We start from the raw sequence: 25,898 nt of genomic DNA on the forward strand, positions 1-25,898 counted from the left end.
TATGAGTGACTCTATCAAATGAGAACATGATTTTCCCAACCACCCAGCAATACTCAAACTGGCCAGTTGGTAGTTGTAATCTTCTTTTTTTTTTTTTTTTTTTTCCCCCCCCTTAGAACTGCCTTTATGTATTGGTACTTCTCCAGTCCACAGGAACTTCTCCTGAGTCTCCTTTCCACCTGCCTTATTAATTACCACCTATATACCATCAACTCTAGGTGCTTTACTTGCCTTTGCGCTCAAAAGTTTTTCTAATAAGCAGTCTTCTGTTATTTCAGTATTGCAAATTTCATGCGTCCAAGCTTCACTTTCACAGTTTCTCCCCATTGTGAAGAACTTTCATCTGTAAATAATGCAAAGTGCCTGTTCAGTGCATCAGCTGGGTTTTCTAAAACTTTCCCACATCCATTATGCAAGGGTCTGATCTGATTTGTCCTTTCTTCTTTGTATTCACATTATCTAAAACTCCTTCTCCCCATTCTTTGCTGTCTTAGGCAATGACTTCTGATAATCAGCTTTTTCTGCTTAAACTTTTTTGTAGTACTACTACTACAGATCAATGTGTTGCCATTGTAGACTTCAGTACTTTTCATTACTCTGAAACTTTCCCATATGACCTCTTTCTTCTCTTTCACTCATTCATCTGTCTTGCCATTATCCTCGTACTATATTTTCTTAATGGTATTTATGCATTTGTGACTTCTGTGATAATTGCTTTAAATAATTTCTTCATTCTAATATATTTGTCCCCATGCTATCTTTCAATTGGTAGAGGCCATGGAGCTCCTTAAGCTCTCATAGTCTCCGTTGCTTTTAACCTCTCTATCTTTCCCCCAGCAACTATTCCGTATTTCCTCTGATGTCAACATTCCAAGAATTGGAGATAATAATCAGCCTTCTCAGATTTATAGAATTTTATTGAGCCTTCATACAGACTGTCCTAGCAACAGGCAATTTATTTATGAATTGCATATTGCTGTATATCAACAATAATGGTACTGGAAATTTGTGATGGTATGTTGCTAGAGGAAATACTTGTTGCCTACTTCTTGGTTAACTAAATTCTGTTTAGTTTTAAATTTGTGCAGAGACAGATGGTGAAAGCTGTAGAGAACTACTAGATAAGCTGAATGCCACTAATTTTAAAAAATTGTTTACTTACAGGCTCAAGTTTTCCTTTAAAAAGAAATTAAAATACAAAGAAAATAAAAGTAAGGGAATAATAACTAAATCACAGTACTAAGTACTATAGGTTCTAATACCTCTCGTGTTTGGGGTTCACATTAAAAAAAAAAAAAAAAAAAATGTAATTTTAATAGTTTGATATTATAGCATCACAAATGTGATATGTCTGTTCTGTATTTTGGAAATATTCATATATTGTAACTGCATGCTAAATGTATCACTGTGTGTATTATTAAATAACTAATTTTTGTTTGTTTAGAATTGGACTTCAGGGATTTCTGTCTTTGCCTATATAAACTGTTCTATATTTATATAGTTTGCCTCTTTACTCTGAATTAGAAATAATACATTCATTAATTTGAAAACTTCCCAGAAACAAGAGAGGTTTAAAATTACATTGGCTGAATTTTAAACTGAGGCTTCTTTCCCTAGAAATACAGAGAGGGGAAAAAAAAAAAAAATCTACAGCTTCAGCTGAAATTGAGTTGGTTTATTCTATGTAGATTATAATCCAAAATTCATTTGAACAATGAATTTTAAATGATTAAAAACTTTCCATTAGAATTTGGATGAAGATCATAACTTTAGTGATGAGCTATTAATTTCACGTGTTGTGAACTTGGGAGCTGTACCAGTAAGAATGATTTCAAATCTTCAGTCATTGAGTGTCTTGTTGAAGAATTTTTGAAGATTAATGCAAATGAATAGTATAAGAAACTGCCATCTGCTCTATAGTTTATAGAAGGGCTTGGTGCATAGTAGTTTAATGTTAGAGCCTATTCTAACATTAAACTGAGGGCTTGAGGTTTATCAGTGTTTATACACAAGTAGATATAATATCTGTTACAAAAATGATTTTTTGAGGCTCATTGGAAAGTTCTGTGGTCTTATTTTTTGGACTCCAGAAGATCTATATTTCGAAGTTAAGTACTTTCATTTCACAACTGTAATTACTTAGAATTCAAGCCAGTCTGTGTTAATTGTATTTGAGATGCAGTGACCCAATTAAAATATTTTGTTTCATTTTTAGGTATTTCAGTGTATTTTAACAAATAATCTGATATTATGAATTGATTTTTCTCATAGATAAGAGATGGTGAAGAAGAAATGTACGAGTCCTTTTTTAAACAGAACGATTATGTGAGTGGATCTTATGATTCACCTGATGGTTTCAAGAAACTGGCTGATAAAATTTCCATGCTTGAGAATGGATTACCCACTAATAGGCTCTTCTATTTAGCCTTACCACCTACTGTTTATGAATGTGTAACTACAAATATTCATGACAGCTGCATGTCAACCAGGTAAAAATTTTAAAATTTAAGTAAACTAGACATAAAAGAAAAGCAGTTTTAATAATGATATACAGTAAGTTCCCAACATTCGCAAGAGATACATTCCAGGACTTGCGTAAGTCGAATTTTACATAACTTGGGAATGACTAATAAAATATTGCTACTATATCCCTGATATGCCAAAATTACAAAATCGCATTTTCTCCTCAGAAGAATGAATCAAAATAGTTATATATTTTTCAATTAATCAGCTATATATATTTTTTTATATATTAGTTATATTTTTAATTAGTTCAATTAAAAACTTTTTTATCTGGGGACAGTGGTGAAGTAGCCAGAGTGGCATATATAAGAAAATAAAACAAAAGGAAGAAAGAACACAATGAAAAACTGATATGTATTTCGTAGCCTAGGTTATTATAGTTGACTTCGTCGGTGCCAATCCCTTCACTGCTTCTCGTATTCTTTGTCTTTTATTATTGTGTTCACTGTTGACACTGGCATTCTGAATTCTGCGTGATACTTGTTAATGTCTGACCATTTTCATACATCCTTATTATTTTAATTTTCTGATCCAAATCGATCGCTTTCCTTTTCTTGGTAGATTTACTAGTACCACTGTCACTTATTACATTAGTCGGCACCATGATGAAATTTTCTGTGAAGAACTTCACAGGGTTAAGCAGAAACACATTATCACCTCACGCGAGCTCACATTTTGCTAAAGCACATTTTTGGAGGTCACTACCATAAAACAATTTGCAGTTTTCAGTTTATTGGGCTTTTCTGTTAGTGCAATCTGTTATAAACGGGTAGTAAACTCAATCATATTGCGTTTAGTTTTAAATTTGTGCAGAGAAGATGGTCTCTGTATATTTTAATGCAGGGGACCCCCAGGGACCCTTCACTAAAATCTTCAGTCATATACAACACAAATTTTCAGAATCTTCTCTTCATTCCTGTTTTTTAATCTTCAAAAACTTGTTACTCTGTATATCCCTTCTGCAGTTTGTGCATGCTGTGTTTGTCATTATTGATGGCTTATTTTTTTCTGTTTTTTAAATTTTACAATCCCAAAAAAAAAAAAAAAAATTATGTAAAAAAATTTACATAAGTCTGAATTTACGTAACTCTGCTTACATAAGTCGGGGACTTTCTGTATACTTACAGTATAGAAAAAAGTGAAATTATGTAACTTGAAAGCTATTTATTTCAGTGAATGAAGGGGCACAGTTCCCTCCCATACCATTCTGCCAACTGGGGTGAAAACTTTTGACTTTCTCCCTTGTACATTTGCAAGAAATGTAGGTACATACCCTAACTGCTTTTTTGTAGCTTGCACCTTTGCCAATAATTTTAAATGACCCATCATAGATTAAAAAAAAAAAGGTAGGGGAGGGAATGCAGATCCTTGTTCTGGATGTCATGTTAGGAAATTCCATTTATTTTAGTTTACAGTAATCAACAATCCAGTTTTAAACTATGTCGGTTCCTTTTTTAACAATTCCTTTGATAGCCTCTATCTGCTTGGATCTCTGGAGTGATTTCGTTCAGCTGTACAGATTTTTTTTTTTTTTGACAACATTTATTATTTTTGAGGTGTCTTTCAAAAATACTCAGTTAACTGCTTCACAATTAAAATTTTGCATCTCTTTTCAAAATCTCATAAATAAGTGGATTGTGGAAACTTCAGAGCCTTAAAAATCCACCTAGTACATAAAGTGTGGCATACAACCGTTAGTCAGTATTTGAACTCGGAGCTTTGTGCTAAGTGGCATTTTGCTTGAAAATGAATTTTCCCATACACAATATAATACCCACAAATATTGGGGTATGCGTGTTGTTTTTTTTTTTTTTTTTGCTATAGGCTGAAACAAAAAATGTTTAAGGTCAAGGACTGCATGAGTTTTTGGAGGAAACGAACTGTGGGTCATAAAAACAGTTAATTACTCATTTTTTGAAATGGTAGTTTAATTTTTGTTATTAATGTTTTATATTTGTATAGTAATTTTTTTTTACATTTTAATAATTAAATGTAAACCCAGCAATTATTACATAATACCCTATTCTTAGTACAGTATATGGTATAATAGCCGACCGGGCTAGCCAGGTAGGTAAAGTGCCTGCCTGGCAACCCAAAGGTTGTGGGTTCGATTCCCGCCTCGGGCTTGGATCACAGTAAAAAAAAAAAAAAAAAAAAAAAAAAAAAATAAAAAAAAAATACAAAAACTGGGAGGTGCAATATGGCCATAGAAGCTGATGCCCCAACAACTAACAAAAAAAAAAAAAAAAAAAAATGGCATAATATTTTTGAATATTAAGGAAGATACATTATAAAAAAAAATTGAATGTTACTAAGAATAGATTTTCTTAACATTCAATTGTTTTGTGACATGCTAGTTTTAAACTCTGGGAAACCCTAACACTTTGGGTTGTTATTGTTATTTGGTTTTTAGGAGCATTAGCAACTAAGGCCATATTGCTCCGGGGATATGCAGTGGTCATTCCCTGACCTTTCTGCATCCTCCGTGTTTGGTGGCTCATGGGCTCGAACCCTGGTCTAATCAAGAAGCATGTGCTACGCACTGCTGCTCCTGCCCACATGGCTACGGAGGCGGCAACACTTTGGGCTGCCTAAATAACCATGGGCTGGCTGCAAGTTGCTCACCCCCACCTCTACATCATTAGTAAAGTAGCTCATGTAATTAGTATTGGTACACCAATACTAATAATATGGAAATATCATATGATTATTTCTTGCTGTCACGATACTTTGAATATTCTCATGTTCAACAAATAGTAAAAGATGAGATATATATATATTTTTTTAACTTGATAATGCAGGTAATACTTGTATTACCTGCATTATCACAAACGTGATAATCAGTATACATTGAACATGTTCAAGTGCACTAAACAGTCGCCGACCAGGCTAGCCAGGTGGGTAAGGTGCCTGCCTGGCAACCTGAAGGTCGCGGGTTCGAATCCCACCTCTGGCTTGAATCACAGTAAAATGCAAAAACTTTGGGAGGTGCATTATGGCCATAGAAGCTGATGCGCCAACAACTAACAAGGAAAAAAAAACGAAACAGTCCTTTAAGAGGAGATAAATAATTGGTCTCTCTCTCTCTCTCTCTCTCTCTCTTTCAAATAAATACTATGGCTTGTTCATCTGACATATTAGTAAGCAAAACTTGCAATTCCTAAAGCAACAGAAACCTGGATAATTATGCATGATGACTTTGCATTTTGAGAAGATAAGCTGTGTTCATAACTGTATTATGAGTCTTCTATTATTGAAGATGATGTGGAGCAATCCAACTGTGAATGTTCTTTAGGATAAAATTTTGGTATGTTGTCAGGCTGATTTGAAAACCTTTTTGTTTGAAAAGTTATCTTCCATTTGATAATCAAATCTTCCAACATGGATCAACCTCTGAGGTATGGAAATTATGTTTAAGCAGACATTTTATGTTTGATTTTATGACTTCAACTCATTATACTAGTAATGCTAGATATTTTTGGCAGCTATTGGAGGTCTTCTTGTGCTCATTTTATTTTTGATCAGATACAACACCAATGCCTTTTTTACAATTAAAGAAGTAAATTATTTTTCATATAGAATGTAGAACACCAAGGATATCTCTCTCAAAAAAATAATTTTGATATATACTTTGATTTCAGGAAAGCTTTCGATACTATTGCACATACAAGATATCTTGCTTTACAAATTGGAGCAGTGTGGCATTATGGATAAAGGGATGATAGAGTGGGAGAAGACAGTGTTAATTAGTGGACATTGATCCGTGAAGGGCTCTTTGTTGTTTTCTATATTTAACAATGATATTGATGAAGGCATATCAGGCTTAATGTCCCAAGTTTGCAGATGATACAAAAGTTGGCAGGGTAGTTAATGATAGTATGCTATTGCAACAGGATTTAGAAAAGTTAGACAGATGAGCTGAGAAATGGCAATTGAAGTTTAACAGTGATAAATGCCAAGTACTGCATATGGGTAGCAGTAACCCCCAGAGTAACACACCAACTGTGTGGTATGACACTCAGGGTAGTGGAAAATGAAAAAGACCTTGGGGTAATTGTGCAGTCAGATATGAAGCTCTGTGAGCAGTGCAGATAGGCTGCCAGGACAGTTCATGGGATTTTTCAGTGATATGCAGCAATTTTTCTAGCAGGGATAAGGAAGTGATTATCCCATTGTATAAGGCAATAGTCAGGCAACATCTTGAGTACTACATATAAATCTGGAGGCCTCATTTTATGGAGGATGTAGAGCTGCTGCAACAAGTACAGAGTGGGGCAATGAGATTGGCGAGTGGAACAAAGGGAAGCTCTTACCAGGAAAGGCTTCTGGTCTGGAAACTAGGCACCCGTGAGGTGATCTGATTGAGGTGTTTAAGGCTTTGAGTGGATTGAGCTCAATGCTGATGAGATTCTTCTAATTGCTCAGAACAAAACATGGCCTGGCAGAAATTCAAATTGTGGAAGGACCATTGCAGAATAGATGTGCAGAAGTTTGCCTTTAGCCAACAGGTGGTTGATTGTCGTTGCAAACATTCATCTATTGTTGTGGAAGTTAGATTAAATAAATTCAAGGAAGAAATAGGGAAACTATTGGAGGGAATGAATAGGTGAAATGGGAGGTGCTTTTTTTTTTTTTTTTTTTTGCTGATGTATAAGTTTGCTTTCTTTCATAATTTGCCACTGATAATGCTAATACAAAAATCTAGGCAAAATAAGAGAAGGCAGTGATATTAAAGAAACAGTCTACAAATTTAATGTTAATCTCACTTTTAGTATTAGAATGGCCAAATGATTCAAGGAATGCAGTTTTTCTGCCTCTGCCAAAGTAAGTCTTTTCTCATGGTCTAATAATGACCATCCAGTTCTGCATTGCACTTTGCTAATATCCACAGTTTGGTCAAAATGAGAAAATTTATTCTGTTTTCCAACACTCTACCCAAAAGTAAATGTGATGCAAAATCTTCTGTTACTCCCCAAGATCTTACCTGTTCTTGGGTTCTTTACTAGTAAGATCATATATCATTCATTTTACTTGATCAGTATCCCTCACAATTTAGTTTGCTCTTCTTTGAGCCCTCTAGACATTCTATACTTTATTAGTGCAGCCACCTAATAATGTGCAGACTTGATTCCAGTGTTCCAAATACACTTGCACATGGATGTTATGTGATGTTAAATGAACTTAAATTTGTCAGCAGAAATATGTCTAGTTAAAATTCTAGCAATAAATAAGGTTATTGAGCTAAAAGTTAATAAACCAATTTAATAACCAATAAAAAAAAAAAAATGAACACAATAACCTTAAACAATATATTTTTGAATGGGGTAGAGATGATTTCCCTCTATTAAAATAGGAATAGTGAACCATGGAATAAATACAACAGTTAATTCTTCAAATAGGCCGCTGGGGTTGGGCATATTCATAATATAAATTTTTTAGTAGTTTACACCAGCCTTGCATTTAAATAATAAAACAAAATTAACAATTTAATAAAATTAAACTGTTATTACTAATTTACAATAAATTACTATTTACGATAGTAATAAGTATATAAAAAGAAAAAGAATACCATAAAATATACAGAATTAAAAGCACTAAAATCTGAAGCTTTCGAACGTGCATTGTTCTTATGCATAACGGAACCGGAAGTGGCTCGGGAATGCGTCAGGTGAAATGTTCATCCCCTCCAAGGATCACTGTCTCAAAGAGAGAATGAATCCGCATACCCCTATCTCTATTAATGTTGAAATGAAACTAATCTGCAAGCTCTCGAGCTACTTGCGATCCCAAAACCTATGCACCCGGTCGATGATAGTAGCTTCGTCCGGGGAGATTTGATGTTGCTTCTCCCAATAATGCTCCGCCATGGCTGATTTTGCATAATCTGCATTCCTTATCGCATTCGTGTGCTCCCCCAGACAATCCTTTAGACGCCGTTTCATTTCCCTCACATAACATTGTAATTTTATGTAAATACTAATTTATTGTAAATTAGTATTACCAGTTTAATTTTATTAAATTATTAATTTTGTTTTGTTTTATTTCAACGCAAGGTTGGTGTAAACTACTACAAAAAAAAAATTATATTACAAAAAGTTAATGATGTTAATAGATTTATAGGTAATGCAAAGTGCTGTTTCCTCATATGAATCTAATCACTTGTATGTTGAAATGAAAATAAAAATGCAAGAAAGACCAAAGCAACACCAACTTAAGGAGGAGTGAATTCATGGCTCATCACCCAGATGTGTACTAACACCATCAAGGAATGAGCGACACTTAAATAATAATATAAAATAGCACAAAATAGAAACAGGAAATTCACAATCCATCTGTTTAAAAGGACATGGGCAGGGCATTTGTAAACATCAAAAGTGTATTCCAGTCATTAGTTGCTGTCGCAGCCAAATACCAATGGGTGTATGAATATGCACTGGTCACCAAGAGAAATGATGAGCCAACCACTTATGAAATATGTTATGGCCACCTCCTCTATAGAATGAATAAGGAAATGCAATGTACAAAATGCACATTTAAGTGTTGACTCCTCCAGTCAACAAATCAAAACAAATGCAAATATGAAACTCAAAATTAAAATCAAAATAAGTAGAATTAAATAGATGCAATTAACTTACTAATGAAAACCAAATGATAAAATAAATTAAAACATAGTGAAGAATCTAAGGTTGGACTTTCAACTACACAAAAAAGGGACAAAAAAAAGCAATCAAAGTAAAAGGGGGTAGGGGGTATATGTTAGACAATGTCCACCTCCAAAGTAGTATTTACTATTGGGGGATTTTTTTTTTTTTTTTTGGTAGTTGTTGGCGCATTGGCTTCTGTGGCCATAATGCACCTCCCAAGGTTTTTGCAGTACTTTGATCCAAACCTGAGGCAGGAATCGAACCCGCGACCTTTGGGTTGCCAGGCAGGCACTTTACCCACCTGGCTAGCCTGGTCGGCCACTATTGGGGGAGAAAAATGTTACCTAACATTATTAAAATAGGAACCTCTTAACCATGAAATAAATACAGCAGATTAATGTTGTTAATAAGGTATTATGGGACCCTATTACCAGTATTAATTTGCTGTATTTATTTTGTAGTTTAATTCCCTATTTGACAATTGTACTAGTTCAGTTGGAGTATGTTCCCTGTTTTTAATAGCATTAGAGATTTTTTTTTTTTTTTACTCCCATAGTAAATATTATTGAGGTGATTTAACTTTATCACTTAAAATATATATAATTTATTATAAATAATTTATTTTTTATTTTTATTTTTTTCTCCTCATTCAGGGGTTGGAACAGAATAATTATTGAAAAGCCCTTTGGTAGGGATTCTGCAAGTTCCTCAACTCTATCAGACCATCTAGCTTCTTTATTTAAAGAAGAGGAAATTTATCGTATTGACCACTATCTAGGAAAGGAAATGGTTCAAAACTTAATGACTTTAAGGTAAATAAACTTTACGTTAGAACAAAAATAAGTAAGTTATGCAAACACTTGTATACAAGTAAAGAAATGAAAGAAAAAAAAAAGTGCCACATGGATAGGCTCCAATGTCTTGATGTGCAATTTAGCAATGCAAAGTACAGGCAACCCTCGTATAATACGATAGTTAGGTTCCTATAAAATCTTGTGTAGTGCAAAACTGTTATATGGGACTAAGAAACAGTACAAAAAAGGGGGTTACGTTCCAGAAGCTAACAAAAATACATCACATCTTTCTGTGTCATTGGCATTGAAAACTTGATGTGGTGTATTTCGGTGCTCCTCAATAATTTTTTGAAATTTCCCAGCATACTTCTTGGCAGCTTCATTATCAGACTATGCACTTTCCCCTTGAATTATGTTATGTAATGCGAAGCCGCTTTTAAATTGCTCAAACCAACCCTTTACTGGCAACAAACTCTGGGTTAACAGAAGATTCTCAGTTTTCTTTTAAATGGTTAATTTTTTAGTGTCTTTTGTTTAATTACATCACAGTCTAATGGGATCCATTTTTTACTGCTATTGTCAATCCAAATAATGAGTGCTTTTCCATTTTCTCAATTATTGGCATTTGGGAACGAGCTTATCATATTTGGGGAAGTTAAAGATCCTTCATCAACAGCAGTTCTAATTTTTTGTTTGTTTTTTTTTTTTTTTTTTTTATGGACCAGATTGCTGCTTCATTTAAATTTAAACTTTTTGCAAAACATACCTTTCTGCCCTTTTTTAAGATGATCCAAAATTTTTGTATCTTTGATTCTATAGAAATAAAGTTTCTTTTGAGTGGTGCTTTTTACTTTCCTTAGGCATAATTTAGGGCTGGAATTTAATTCACAACAAAGAAATTATTCCAATACAGTTCTTAAGAACAAAGTTTAGTAATACATACTTGGAAAAAATTTTATAAACGATCAAATAAAAACCAAATCAATCTTACAAAATCCTTAAAAGTCACGAGCTGCACACTTCTAAGTCACAATTTATGATCTCAAACAAGGACAAGTTCAAAGCACAGAACCTAACATTCAGATTTCCCAATGTAATTTTTTTTGCATAACAACTAGAGTCAAAGCAGGGATTCACAAAAAAGAATGGAAATGTTGAAAAATGACATCCTACATAATAGTAGGGTTTCCCCTGCACAAAAGCTCAAAAATATCCTGTTATGCGAGGTTTGCCACAATTCTTTAACAGTGTTAGAGCGAAACTGAATACGGTGTTATGCAAGGATTGCTGCAATTATCAACCATGTTAGAGCGAAACAGTTTTGAAGTACCGTGTTATAATGGGACTTGCCTGTACTATTCTTTTCCAGCTGAGATGCAAAAAAAAAAAAAAAAAAAAAATATATATATGTGGGCTTTTATTCTGCAAACCTTCAGAATAAATGTTTTATATACAATTTAGCAATGCAAAGTACTATTCTGTTTCAGCTGAGATGCAAGAAAAAAATGTGTGGGCATTTTCTTTTTCTGCAAGGAATGACCGATATCTTTTGTAATGAGAGTGAGATTGGAAGAGCGAGAAAATGAAAGTTTTTAGTTCAGTTTATAGACAGTGTGTTGTTTAAATTTATTTTAGTTCTCATTACCTGGTAATGAGAATTAAAAGAAATTTATTGAAGGCTTATGAAACATTGGGTATGGATTATTGAGTCTGCTATAAAATAAATTCTGATAAATAGAATAATTCAGAAGTTGTGTGCTGTGGAATCACTTCAACTTTCTGCAATGCTTTAACATTTCATTTATTGTAACTTAAGTTACAGCAAGTGTTCTCAAGCTTTGTGATACCATGACCCTCTCAAATGATAAATGAATTTGTTTCAACTTTCTCTCTGTGAATAAAACTAATGATTTCATTTCAGAGTTGGCAAGGAATAATTACTAAACGTAAGTAGTATATTTAAATTTTAATCTATATATTGAACAATGATGGAACCTTAACTCTATAAAATAAAACAGCTTCATCAGAAGTACACAGAACACATTTAAAATTAGCGACAAAATTAAAAAGGAAGAAAGTGAGTTTCCCTTCTAAGTTGCTTGCAATTAGTTGGAGAATTATAATACACTGTTTGTAAACCTTTTGAGTTATAGAATTTTACTTTAAGTCAAGCTTGAACATAGTAAAAGGGTATTTGTTCCAGTATTTAAGTTATTGGACATAGATCTGTGAAATTTTAGACATGCAAGCTGTAGATAAGCTGTTTTGCAAGCTATTTTGACTGGGTGGTCTAAATTTTATTTTCAAATTAGTAATTCATTCTTACACAGTAAAACATCTGGTTTCAACCTCTGCCTGTTTTTAGATTTAATATTATTTATTGGGCTTTACTTTTTTTTTAATCTATATTTAGAGGCAGAAATTCTTGTCTGCAGATCTGTTAAGTCACTAATGAAGCTGAAGACATTTAGGTAACAGAGCACTTAATAAAATAAACCACTACACAATCATTTTTTTCGCTGTAGTAATGCAAACTGTATAGAAAAATAAATGTAATTTAAAATATATTATTAATTTTCTTATCTGAATAATTTTAGTTGATAGGATTCAGTGAAATGCAAGATTCAATTGCCTAATGCTACTAAAATTTTCTCATACTTCTTTGAGATAATAACTTCTATTATTCTTCAATCTAGATTTGCCAACAGAATATTTGGGCCTACCTGGAATAGGGAGAATATAGCATCTATAAATATATCTTTTAAGGAGCCTTTTGGAACAGAAGGAAGAGGAGGATACTTTGATAGCTTTGGTATTATTAGGTAATATTCCCCCCCCCCAAAGTTTCTCAATGTTTAAATGTGTTTTTCCATTAAGTATTTCTTTTTTTATAGGCAGTGAATTAAGTAATATGTGAATTAATTAATTTCACATTATCCTGTTTCTAATTAATTATTGATTGTCACTAACCAAAAATGTACATGCCAATGCTACTATTTAGCTAAAGTATTGTCAGGAAGGAAAGCAGGAAACATTAAAAATGTAAACCCACAGGTACATGTGGAGCTGGTCTGCCTCTTTTACCTACTTGGGGTCCACACTAAATCAGTGGTTCTCAAACTTTTCAATGTGAAGACTCTAAATCCATTATGAAAAATTCCCAGCACTGGGTGCATAGGTGCTGGCAGAATATCTTGTAAGATGGTGCATGTGGAAGGGCAATGAGGGGAATTTTTTTTTTTGAAACATGCATGAAAAAAATGTTTGGATTTTGGTACAGGATTTTTAAACAGTTTTTTTTTTTAATTTAAAAATTGGCCTCATACCGCATTTTATGCACAATTTCTATATCTCTAAGAATAATAAATTTGTATGAAAAAAATCTAAATTAAAGAAATAATATTAGATTGGTTTTTTCATACTTATTTTAGTGTTTTTAGAACAATAAGTACATTTTATAATTTATATCCAGAAACTAAAATAATTCAAAATTAAAAAAAAAAAAAAATATATATATATATATATATATATATATATATATATATATATATATATATATACAAAATTATATTGAAATTTTAGGGCTAAGTGCTAAGATCTGCTCTAAGCGATTATGAGCATTTGCAGCGACGCTGTGCTGTTTCAAATATAGTGTATGCGACGGATGGCTCAGCTGTTCCGTATATGTAGGTGTATGTGCATAAACACTGCGATGCAGTCGGCAATTATTTCATGACGACTTCTAATTTACACAATTGCATGAAAATCGGCGACCTTTTGTAGCGACGGCCACTATGTAAGCCAATGCTAAATTTGACATTGCAGCACCCCTATAAAGAGTAGGTGGCACCTTAGGGTGCCGTGGTGCCCACTTTGAGAACTACTGCACTAAATTGTAGTAGTAAATGTTGAAGAAGTGAAAGAGGTTTGTGGAACTCTTTTTTTTTTTTTTTTTTTCTGGCAATCTTTCACCTGAATTGTGACATTGACACCCCCTCCCCCCACTTTTTGTTAGTGACAGTTTATATTAATTATATTTTTTACCTCCAACTGCACAGTATGCCTGTTTTTAGTAATATGTTATGTGTGGAAATGTCTTGCAGTTTAATAGCATTGAGAAAAATTTCGAATTCTTATTGAAATTGATTGGCTTGCATTACATACTGAAGATTAAAGCTAGCTTTTATAGATCTACAAAAACATCAAATAGCAGTCTTGGGTATTACATTCTAAATCAGTTTTAATGTATATTTGTGTGCAGCTTTTCTCAAGGAAAATGTTCCACATTCTCAGACATGCCTCTGAGTATGTAAATGGTCGTGTGGTTATAGAATAGCTCCATACATAAAATCAGTTTTATTGATTAAAATCAATAAAACTGATTTTATGTATGGGGTTGCATGACGTAGTAAGTTTCTACTGAAAAAATTGAAATATGAAACCGTTTAATAGGTCTCAATTGAAATGTTGTCTTTGAAGTCCATAATTTCTATAAACAGTTTTGCATTCATTTTGCAGTGTTGTCAAGCACACTTTTGAGACTTGAGGGAGTCACTTCAGATATTTGTCACAATCCCTTCTTAGGTTATAAAAGCTACTTTCTCATTTGTTGTAGTTACATTATTCAGTTGAATTTTCTAATTTTCAATATGTATATTATGAAAATTCCAAAACATTGAGTAAAAAAATTTGTTCTTTTTTATTAATCTTTATATAAATAAATTAATAATTAACTTCATGCTAAATTTTTATCATAATTTAATAATTATCTTCATGCTAAATTTTTATTATAATTTGCAAAATGATTGTTTTCTGACAAACAGGAATCGCAACTTTAAGCACTTATCCCAAAAAAAAAAAAAAAAAACAAAACAAAACCGGGCATCTTCACCTGTGATGCTTATGTTATAGTGGATTATAAAATGCTATATATAGCACCTTCGTAGCCAGGTGGGCAGGAGCAGCAGTGCGTAGCACACGCTTCATGATTAGACCGAGGTTAGAGCCTGTGACCACCAAACATGGAGGATGCGAAAAAGTCAGGAAATGACCACCGCATATCCCCAGAGCAATATGGCCTTTTTGTTGCTAATGCTCCTAAAAACCAAATAACAACATCTAAAAAACTTGGTTTTCTCTTTCGCTCTCGGCATTACTTTTCTTCCATACCATGGAATATTGTTCCCACATCTGGGTGGTGCCCCCAAAACCTCTCTCAGGCTTCTAGATTCCATTCAGAAGAACACAGTTAGGTTAATTAATGACTCCTCTCTAACAGAGTCTCTGCACTCTGTCTCATAGATAGTATTAGTATTAGTAACGGCCGTATGGTGCAAGAAAGCCTATGGCTTATGCTGCACCAGCCAAAAAAAAAAAAAAAAAAAAAAAAATCCGAACAAAACAATGATAAAAACAAAAATTAAATAATAATAATTAATAAATAAATAAAAATAATAAAATGAAATTAAAAATTAAATAAAAAGGAAATTAATCCTATCATCCTATGCGCTTCCCTTACCCGAAAGTACTATCCAGATGACCTTTGAATTTCCCCAAACTGTCGGCCTCTACCACCCATGAAGGCAACTTATTCCAGTAATTTATAACTCGCTGGCTAAAATAAAACTTCCTGCAGTCCAATCTAAACATTTCCCCGCGTAACTTGAATTTATGTCCCCTAGTTCTAGCATCATTTATAATCTTGAAAATTTTGTCCTCATTCATTTTACTGATGCCTCTCAGAGCCTTAAACACCTCAATCAAATCTCCTCTAAGGTGTCTAGTTTCCAAACTCTGCAACCCACATATTCGAAGTCTTTCTTCATAAGGACGCCCTTTTGCCGATCTCACCAGGTGAGTTACCCTTCTTTGCACCCTTTCAAGAAGCTCGATGTCTTTCTTTAGGTGCGGTCTCCATACTTGAACACAGTATTCCAAGTGTGGTCTAACATAGGCCTTATATAATGGGATTATCACGTCCCTATCTCTACTTGCAAAAGTTCGATAGATCATCGATAGGACACCATGGGCCTTCCTTGCAACCTGTTTACAATGCTCAGAGAATTTCATGTCTGACCGTATCGTAACACCCAAGTCCCTTTCCTCCAGTACTGGGTTTAGTTGAGCTCCACCAAGTGAATAAGTTATTTTGGGATTACTGTTTCCCAGGTGTAATACCTTACACTTTGTTGGATTAAAGCACAGCTGCCATTTTTCTGACCATTCTTGAAGTCTATCTAGGTCTCTCTGAAGAAGCTCAGCTTGACAGTGATCATTAACTACTCTACCAATTTTAATGGCGCCTCCGTAGCCAGGTGGGAAGGAGCAGCAGTGCGTAGCACACGCTTCTTGATTAGACCGGGGTTCGAGCCCGTCAGCACCAAATACGGAGGATGCGGAAAGGTCAGGAAATGACCACCGCATATCCCGGAGCAATATGGCCTTAGTTGCTAATGCTCCAAAAAAAAGCAAAATAACAAATAACAATAACCAATTTTAACATCATCTGCAAATTTAGACATCACGCCCTCTATCCCTTCATCAATGTCGTTTATGAAAATTAAAAACAACAGTGGTCCTAATACTGATCCTTGGGGAACCCCACTTCTTACATCAACCCAATCTGAGGAATAGCCATTTATCACAACCCTCTGCCTCCTGCCCTGAAGCCATCCTTCTATCCATCTAAGGATTTTCCCAGTGATTCCAACCTGTTCCAGCTTATAAAGCAACCGCTCATGTGGGACTGAGTCAAAAGCTTTGCTGAAATCTAAATAAACAATGTCGAAATTATTCCCTAAATCCAGCTCGTGAGTGACCCTTTCGAAATAGCGAACCAGATTTGTTAAACATGATTTTCCCTTTACAAAACCATGCTGAGTATCCTTGAGAATTTCAATTCGATCCAAATGATCCTGAATTCCACCCTTGATCAATGCCTCCATGATTTTCCCTACTACTGAAGTCAGACTGACAGGTCGATAATTTCCCACTTCACTTTTAGAGCCACCCTTATGTATGGGAGATACATTTGCACTTTTCCAATCCAAGGGAATCTCCCCAGAGTCTAGTGATGCTCGCATAACCAGCCTCAGTGGTTCAATGCACTCGCTTGCCGCCTCTCTCAAGATTATAGGGTATATTCCATCAACTCCAGGAGCCTTACTAGTCTGTAGGCTTGAAAGTTTTTTCATTAAATAATCTTGCGAAATTTCAATATCATTAATTACATATTTTTTAACTTCGCTCCCAGAATTTCCCATTGCCACAAAAGGCTTTTCATTTGTAAATATCGATGCAAAATAACTGTTGAGTTCATCTGCAACGGCAGCTGGTGTATTTATTACTATCCCCTTTCCCTTACGTAAAGGTCCGATCTGGTTTGTCCTGCTCTTCTTCGCATTTATATATGTGAAGATGTACTCTTTCTGCTGCATGCCTTTTCTACAGATACTTTCATGGGCACTGTTCTTCTGAATTGGCTTCTATAATTCCTGCTCTCTCTTTCAAAACAGTCCGAACACATGCTGCCACCAGCCAACATCTATTTACTGTCCAACTTCAAACTCAGAACCAACTTTTCATCTTCCTTGTTTATTCATTCAACTGCCATTTTCTGGAACAGCCTACCTTCACAACCTCCAGCCCAAGCACGGTACTAAGTACTTATAGATTCTAATACCTCTTGTGTTTGGGGTTTTCGTAAAAAAAAAAAAAAAAAAAAAAAAAACATTGACTGGACAAAACACATTCTGTAGCTGATCTAGTAACACAGGCTTATTCAACTGACCTTTGTATAAACTCAAATTAAACAAAATGGATCTGTGATCACTATTAGTAAAGTTATCCTTAACATCCCAATAAGAAATTCTTCTATCTAAAGCCTGACTAACTAAAGTGATATCAATATTAGAACTGCCATGTAAATTGTCAAACGTATACGGCTTATTAGGCAAATTATAAAATCAAATTATAACATAAAATAAAATCCTCCAACTGTGCCCCTCTGCTGTCTCCAAAATTGCTATGCCACATTTTAGACTTAGCATTTGCATCTAATGTTATGATTATATTACTGCTAGCCACAAATTCAGCAGGTTAGTCAGCTCAGACATCTTCAGATGTAAAAAAAATTATAAGTTCTTCCCTCAGTTCATAGAACCTTGAAAGTACCTGCCCTCGAGATAGCCACCTCACTTCCACGTGCAGTAGGAGTTGTGTGTGTGAGTAGTTTCCATGGCAGAACACAGTGCTGAAAACAACTTTGATTTTAATGACCTACTCTTGATGTAGTTAACCATTTTGATCATCACATCAAGTACTTTTTGGAGATCAGGCACTACTGATTTTGAAATGAGGGCTTCTCTGTGCAGGAAATGGTGTGTAAAAACAATTCCAGGGTTCTTTTGCTTGGCCAGTGCAACGAATCCTTTCTGGCTTCCCAACATAGTGCTCCTCCTGTCTTTGCAGATGCTGATGCATGATTTTCATGACAAATTGTGAGAACTGAAATAACTGTTGACAGCATCAAGAATGTCTTGACCTTTTTGTTTCTGGAAGTGGTTTGCAAAAATAACAATTGTTCAGTGATATCTCCATTACAAACAAACCTGCTGAATGCTAGTAGTTGAGCTTTTCATGTCAGTTGACTCATCCAAGTGGATGGTAAAAAAATCAGCTTCTTTAATGTTAACTATCACTTGTGCCTCAATGTCTTGTATATGCCAACTAATAGTGTTATCAGACATAGGTATTTTCAAAATCTTTTTCATATTCCTTGCCAGACATAATATTTACAATTTTACAGCATGCTGGTAAAAATTAGTGACTCAGCAATTGTATGTGATTTCATCTATTTTGCCACAATTTCAGCAATAGTATAGCTTGCTTCTTGAGCTTTGTCAGAAATAATTGTGAATTTGGTCCATTGTTTAGCCTGGTGTGTTTGATCAGCTATAAGCCTTTTAAAATATTCAATTGGTTTCTTGCATGTGAGTGCTTTGTGTGAAGGTGTCTTTTCAGCTTACTTGGAACCATAGCTTGGTTTGCCAGTTTCTCACCACATACAATACACTTAGGACATGACTGCTCTTCTCCAGATGAAAAGAATCCGAAGGAGAAATAGTCTTCATTATACTGGCACATGATAGTACAGTTAGTGTTACTTCTAAAACCATGTGTTATATTGCCAGAACTAGTGCCAGCTACACTTGATTCATTGTCATCATCTAACTTATGTTTTTTTTAATTAGAAATCTGTCCATGTCTAATAAGCCCTAATAAAAATCAACTAAATTCAGAAATAATGAAACAGAAATAACAAACAAAATGCATTAGTGCAAACTCACGCGGAATAACACACCCAATCCGAACAGCAGCTTATTCGGATTGGGTGTGTTATGGGTGGCTTGACAAGGTTGGGGTTAGTAGTGTTATTTTGGTATCTGGAACAATAGGGACACAAGTACTTGGAATTTTACTATAATAATGTTTGTTTTCATTCAGCTGTTATTGTTTTCATTCTTATCAGCCTTTTATAAAAAATATACAGTAATTCTAAAATTTACTTCGGGTTTTTTTTTTTTTTTTTTTTTTTGTTTATTCCTCAATTTTTTTTTCTCTCTTCTTTTTGACCCTTCCCCAAACTCCAGTGGCACATCTGCAGACCCTTTGCAGCACACCAGTTGAAAATTGCTGATATAGAGTTTTGAAAGCATATTTTAATATTAGCAGAGTTCCTGTTGACATTGCTCACATTATTGGTATTAGTCATCCCTATGTTTGTAATGAATACTATTTACTATAAAAGATTTTATTGATGGAGTTGGTTATTTTTTATTAGGTTAGCTTAGTGAAAAAAACATACTAAAATAATAACTGAAGGCTGTTTTTAACTCAGTTGTAATGCCCAAAATAAAGGGTGTCTCAAAAATATTGGTACAAATGTTTAGGGGAGGTAGGTCACATCTAAAGGAATGTGAATCTCATAGGAACCCATAACCGGAAACGTCACTGTAAGTCGATACATAGCGCTGTTCATCAGTTTGCGAGAGGGAAAATTTCTGGTTTACTCATTCAAGCAGTAGTCACCACACGAAGAGCATGCATCGATATACGAACTGTGAGCTGGCAGACATGCACCTAGTGTATGTCTGCCAGCTCACAGACATGCACCTAGTGTATGGATTAGCAGAGGGCCCACACATGTGTGCCCCCATGCGGCACAACATTGCTTCGCAATAAATGTGTGGGCAGGTGTGGTCGGCGACTGCTTAGTTGGTCCATACCTGTTACCATCCCGCACGAACACCACTAAATATCGAATCTTTCTTGAACAAGTTCTACCAGGGTTACTTGACTATGTTCCAGCAAATGTGAGATGCAAAATTTGGTTTCAACATGACGGGGCGCCTGCCCGTTATGGAAGGTGTGTTCATGACCATTTGAACAGGCATTTTGGGTGTTGATGGATTGGCCATGGTGGACCCGTTGCCTGGCCCCCACGTTCACCTGATTTATCAAACTTGATTTCTTTCTGTGGGGGGGGGGGGCTCTCAAATCTATCGTGTATTAATCGCCTGTGGAGACAGAAATGGATCTTGTGGCGAGACTCATCTGCGCTGCTGCTACTGTCAAAGAAACTCCAGGTGTGTTCGACCGTGTCCGCCAATCCATGCTGTGTCAGTGTCACGCATGCATCGCAACTCATGGTGTAACCTTCGAGCATCTGTTGTAACATCATAAAATGCATCCATCTTGTACTCCATTGTTAATATTATGTCAAATAAATGTTTGCCACTAATTACTGTCTTGTGTCATTTCTACTTCTTGTGCCTCTGCTTCTACTTTCCCGTGACGTTTCTGGTTATGAGTTCCTATGCGATTCACATTCCTTTAGATATTACCTACTTCCCCTAAATGTTTGTACCTTTGAGACGCCCCGTATATCAAAAATGGTGAGGTCACCTGACAGTGCTCAACTTCCGAATATCGAATCTTTTAATTTTTGGAAATTTTTTAAAATATTTCTGCTTAACAGTGCTAATATTTTCTTTTCTTAATGGGCAGTGTACTCATTATATGGACTTGAAGTTATTAATAAAAAATATAACATACTCTGTTTTTTTAACCCTTTTATTTTCAAAAAAAACAAAAGATAAATTTCATTGAAATGAAAAACATTACTTAAATAGAAATAATATCTTATTCTCTTCCATTTTCCAGTTTAAAAGGGCAACAAGTGTGCAAAAAATTTTAAACATGTGCATTGCATGTACATATTTCTCCTTTTTATGTCTGCAAACATTATTTAAAAAAAAAAAAAAAAAAATTCTAACTATATTCAGTACTATTATTTCTTCTGTTTTCAGGTTTATTTCAAAATTTATTCCAAACTATGCATGTTTCACAGTGCACAATTTGAAACTACATATTTTGCTTCTCTCAGTTTAGCAGCCATTTGTAGAGAATACTGTTTTTTTTTTTTTTTGTTTATGTAAACCCCAAACATGAGAGGTATAGAACCTATAGTACTTAGTACTGTGCTTGGGTTGGAGGTTGAGAAGACAAAAGAAGGTATTTGTTGACATTGGACTTGAACTTCTGTAGACTGTAGTTTTCAGGAAATACGTATGAAGGAAGGTTGTTCCAGAAAACGGCAGTTGAATGAATAAACGAGGAAGATGAAAAGTTGGTTCTGTGAGTTTGAAGTTGGACAGTAAATGGATGGTGGCTGGTGGCGACACGCGTTTGGACTGTTTTGAAAGAGTGAGCGGGAATTATAGAAGCCCATTCAGAAGAACAGTGCCCATGGAAGTATCTGTAAAAGACACATGCAGCATAAACAGTCTGTCTATGAGACAGCGAGTGGAGAGACTCTGTTAGAGATGAATCATTAATTAACATAACTGCCCTCTTCTGAATGGAATCAAGAAGCCTGAGAGAGGTTTTGGGGGCACCACCCCAGATGTGGGAACAATATTCCATGGCAGGGCGGAATTGTGATTTATACAGAGTGAGCAGCTATTTGGAAGAAAAGTAATGCCGAGAGCGAAAGAGAAAACCAAGTTTTTTAGATGCAGAGGAAGCAATATTTGTAATCTGCTTGTGCCAAGAGAGATTAGAAGTCAGGGTAATTCATAAAAGAGATATATCATTTTGCCTAGAAATCGGAGTGTCACTAAAGATAAGCATAGGAGCAGAAGAATCCTTTTTGCTAGATATAAGACAAGACTGAGTTTTAGAAGGGTTGAAATCAACTAAGTTGTCTTTGCCCCACTGGAGAATTACCTTCAGATCGGCATTTAAGGAATTGGTAGCAGATTTTCGAGAAGTTGAAGCTGATTGAGCAGGACAAGGTTTCTCAAAATGGAAAGTGGAATGCAATGTGCTATCATCGGCAAAACTATGGATAGGATTCCAGTTAATGGAAGAAGGTCATTAATATTCAAGAGGAAAAGAGTGAGGGGAAAGAACTGAACCTTGGGGGACACTGGCATTAGTGGAGAAGTTAGAAGACAGAGTGCCATCTACCATCACCCTCCGTGAGCGATCAGAGAGAAAACTGGATAACCAATTACTGAAAACAGTTTGCAAACCATAAGATGGAAGCTTGTTTAGAAGATGTTTATGCCAAACACGATCAAAAGCCTTTGAGATGTCAAGAGCAACTACTTGTGTTTCACCGAACCTTTCCATTGAATTAGTCCATAAATGGGTAACATAAGCCAGAATATCACCAGTGGATCGACACTGATAGAATCCATACTGGCGATCGTTGATCAGATGGAAGGTTTCCAGGTAGTTTAAGAGTTGGTGGTTAATTGATTTCTCCATTACTTTAGAAAGAGTAGAAGTAATTGCAATGGGACGAAATGGGATTTGTCACCCTTTTTAGGAACTGGCTGGATATGAGCAAATTTCCAAGCATATGGAAGAACACCTTTGGAATAAGAAAGTGAAAAAACGTGGCAAAGAATAGGAGTAAGTTCAGGAGCACATGTTTTGAGAACAAGTGGAGAAATACCATCGGGACCTATAGCTTTCTTAGCATCAAGATTCGTCAAAATCCTTCTAACATCCTTTTGACGGGAGACCACAGGAGGCATTGAATGGAGTGTGTTGGGAATAGTGGGAGGTGTTTTACCAGGATCATTAATATGTGAGTTGGAAGAAAAATGGGATGCTAGCAGGTCAGCTTTATCCTTGGCTGAAGTGACAACAGAACCATCTGGTTTGGACAGAGGTGGGAGCAGAGATTGGCAAAAGTTGCGGCCAATAGCTTTGGCAAGAGACCAGAATGCTCAGCTACCATTAGGGCAAGAAGCAAGTTTTCTACTCTTAGCCTGTTCAAACTCTAGTTTGGACTGATTAATAACTGCTTTTCAGTTGTTGCGAGCTTTGGTGTAGGCAGAAAATGAAATTGAAGAATTAGAAACAAGCCAATTATGATATGCAACATTCTTCTCTTGAACAGCCTTAGGACATTTATTGGAAAACCAAGGTTTAGATAAAGGACGAGATTTTAAAGAGGAGTGTGGGATAAAGGATACCATTCCTGCAAGAATAATTTCACTGACACTATCTGAGCAAACGTTGACATCAGAAGTTTTGAAACGGTAATCCGATCAAGGAAAAGAAGTCTCGCAGGTCATCCCATTTTGCATTCTTGTAATGCCAAACAACACGAGGTTGGGAATAGCCATGAGATAAAGGTTCCATTGGAGAAGGGACAATCACCAAGTTGTGATCTGAAGGACCTCTCACTTCGATCGTGTACTTAGAAGGGTTGTTTGTGAGAAAAAGATCAAGCGTATTGGCTGTGTGATTAGGATTGTCTGGTATTCTTGTACGTAAATGAACAATGTGTGCTAGGTCATTAGTAATTGCAAAAGCCTCAGCATCTCGACCTGCTGGGTTGGTGTGACTAGAAAAACGGAAGCCAGCTGGAGTTGTGAACATTAAAATCACCAAGGAAAATTACCTCACTGTTAGAAAAGTTTGACTGGAGAAAGTCAAGTTGCAAAGAGAGGAAGTCAAAGAGCTCCAAGTGATTAGTGGAGTTGGGAGAACGGTAGAGACAACAGATGACTTTGCCACAATTTGTGGTATCATGTTTTCTTTGTGAAAACAACTTGAGTGAGACTATAGATGTTTATTGAACTAGTTGGAGAAGAAAAACAGGTAACCTAACCTGAAACTTTAAACAAATACAACATCAGTGCTTGTTTGGTATCATGCTATTCTTCAAGCAAGAAGTCATAGTTGCAAAGATGGTGGTTGTCTGATAGGTTCTTGCCTGCAATTTCTGTATGAAAACTGTAAAGAAATCATTTCAGACCCTATTGCCGTGAAAGGTTGAGTATATGTGGGAAATAGAAAAAAATTTCAGATTTTTAATCATTGATTAACATTTAATGGAGTAATGTTATTTTCAAGGTTCACCTGTCAGGTTACCTACCACTGGGTTAAAAGATATTTAAATACCAAAGCTCCAGTTGCATCAAAAAAAAAAAAAAAAAAAAAAACAACTTCAAATTGTAAGTGGTTTTACAGATGACATTCTATGGATAGGAGTGATTGACAAACCAATGCCAAGTCTGTGTTACACTCAAAATATAATAAATATCAGCATTGTGATGTAGACAGTAAGGATGTATTTTATTTAGCACCCTCCCAAAATTGACAATAAATGCAATAGCTATAGATGAAATATTAAACTCTTTCAGAGACAGGTATATTTATGAAATGCTTAACTCTAGATTAATGAAAATCATACCTAATTAACCATTGACAACCTTCTGCTATATTTCTTTTGCAGCATAATCAGAAGACCACCTATCCATTCGGCATGCAGTAATTTCAGAGTTTTTAAATACTCCTTTTGAAGAATGTTTACATCTACTTATGCTATCTTATCTGACTCTCACCTTTGGAATCGAGCATTTTGAGTGAAAAATCTTTTCTGGAGATAAATAGCTTAGAATGATTATTTCTTTCAGCATCCATTTTCTTAACGTTGGATGAATTTCTTTTTTTCTCTGACTATCTTTCATAATCCTTGTATGCTCAATAATCACCAGCAGCTGATTTCATGATCAGTAAAAGCTACGGTGATTTAGATTTTATTTCTGCCATTCACAGTGATATGTGTTCTCAGTGCACTTTATTTATCACTATGCATTGGACATTGATAATTGACATTGATAATAACAATGCATAACAATCTTGTGCCAAACAGTATTCTAGTTCAGATTCAGTGGGTTAATTTTCAGGTTTCCTCTTTTTACGATTTTCTTTTTCCCACTTCTCGACAGAAAAGAGCTTGGAAATTATAGGGAACGTTCAATTACAGACGAATAGACGAATTTTAATAAAATAATTTTATAACTGAGTATCTATCTGAAGCCATACACAGTCCACTGTGTTGCTATATTGGCTATATAAAATGGTTTTTTTTTTTTTTTATTTTTTTAGAATAGACTATATAAAATATTTTCTTAATTTAGAATGTTTACTGTAGTTATCTATCACCCAGCTGTTTATAATACTACTTCTCATTCAACTTAATTTTAAACAAAAGGAAGAGTTGATGTTATTTATTATTATTATTATTAGCCATATGATGCAAGGAAGCCTGAGGCTTATGCTGCACCAGCCAAAAAAATTCGCGTGTTTGTGTGTCACCAAAAAAAAGAAGAATGGTGATGATATCCAGTAGCTCAGGACCCTGGGTTTGCCAAGCTCATACTGACCAGATGTGAGCCCCTGGGATAATATTTTAACTATATCATGACTTAATATAATAGTTAATAAACTGTGGCAAAGAAATTGCATCTTAAAGCACCCATAGTTACTCTGTAGTGAACAGAATGTTTGTTTTTTTCCAGTGAAGCTAGAATTGAGAAAGGTATCAAAATGACCCTATTAAACTTGATTT

General features: G+C 35.0%; 1 protein-coding gene across 1 annotated transcript in view; it reads left to right on the forward strand.

The window, feature by feature from the left end:
• The window catches only part of Zw (glucose-6-phosphate 1-dehydrogenase Zw), a 62,084-nt gene that overhangs the window by 14,370 nt on the left and 21,816 nt on the right, over nucleotides 1-25,898 (forward strand). The window contains exons 4-6 of the mRNA XM_090384961.1: nucleotides 2,272-2,489; nucleotides 9,821-9,979; nucleotides 12,658-12,783. Of these exons, the coding sequence (XP_090241087.1) occupies nucleotides 2,272-2,489; nucleotides 9,821-9,979; nucleotides 12,658-12,783 (503 nt within the window). The remainder of the gene's footprint in view (nucleotides 1-2,271; nucleotides 2,490-9,820; nucleotides 9,980-12,657; nucleotides 12,784-25,898) is intronic.

Source organism: Mastigoproctus giganteus, chromosome 11 (assembly GCF_048544385.1).
Source record: "Mastigoproctus giganteus isolate SK-2022 chromosome 11, ASM4854438v1, whole genome shotgun sequence".
NCBI lineage: Eukaryota > Metazoa > Arthropoda > Arachnida > Uropygi > Thelyphonidae > Mastigoproctus > Mastigoproctus giganteus.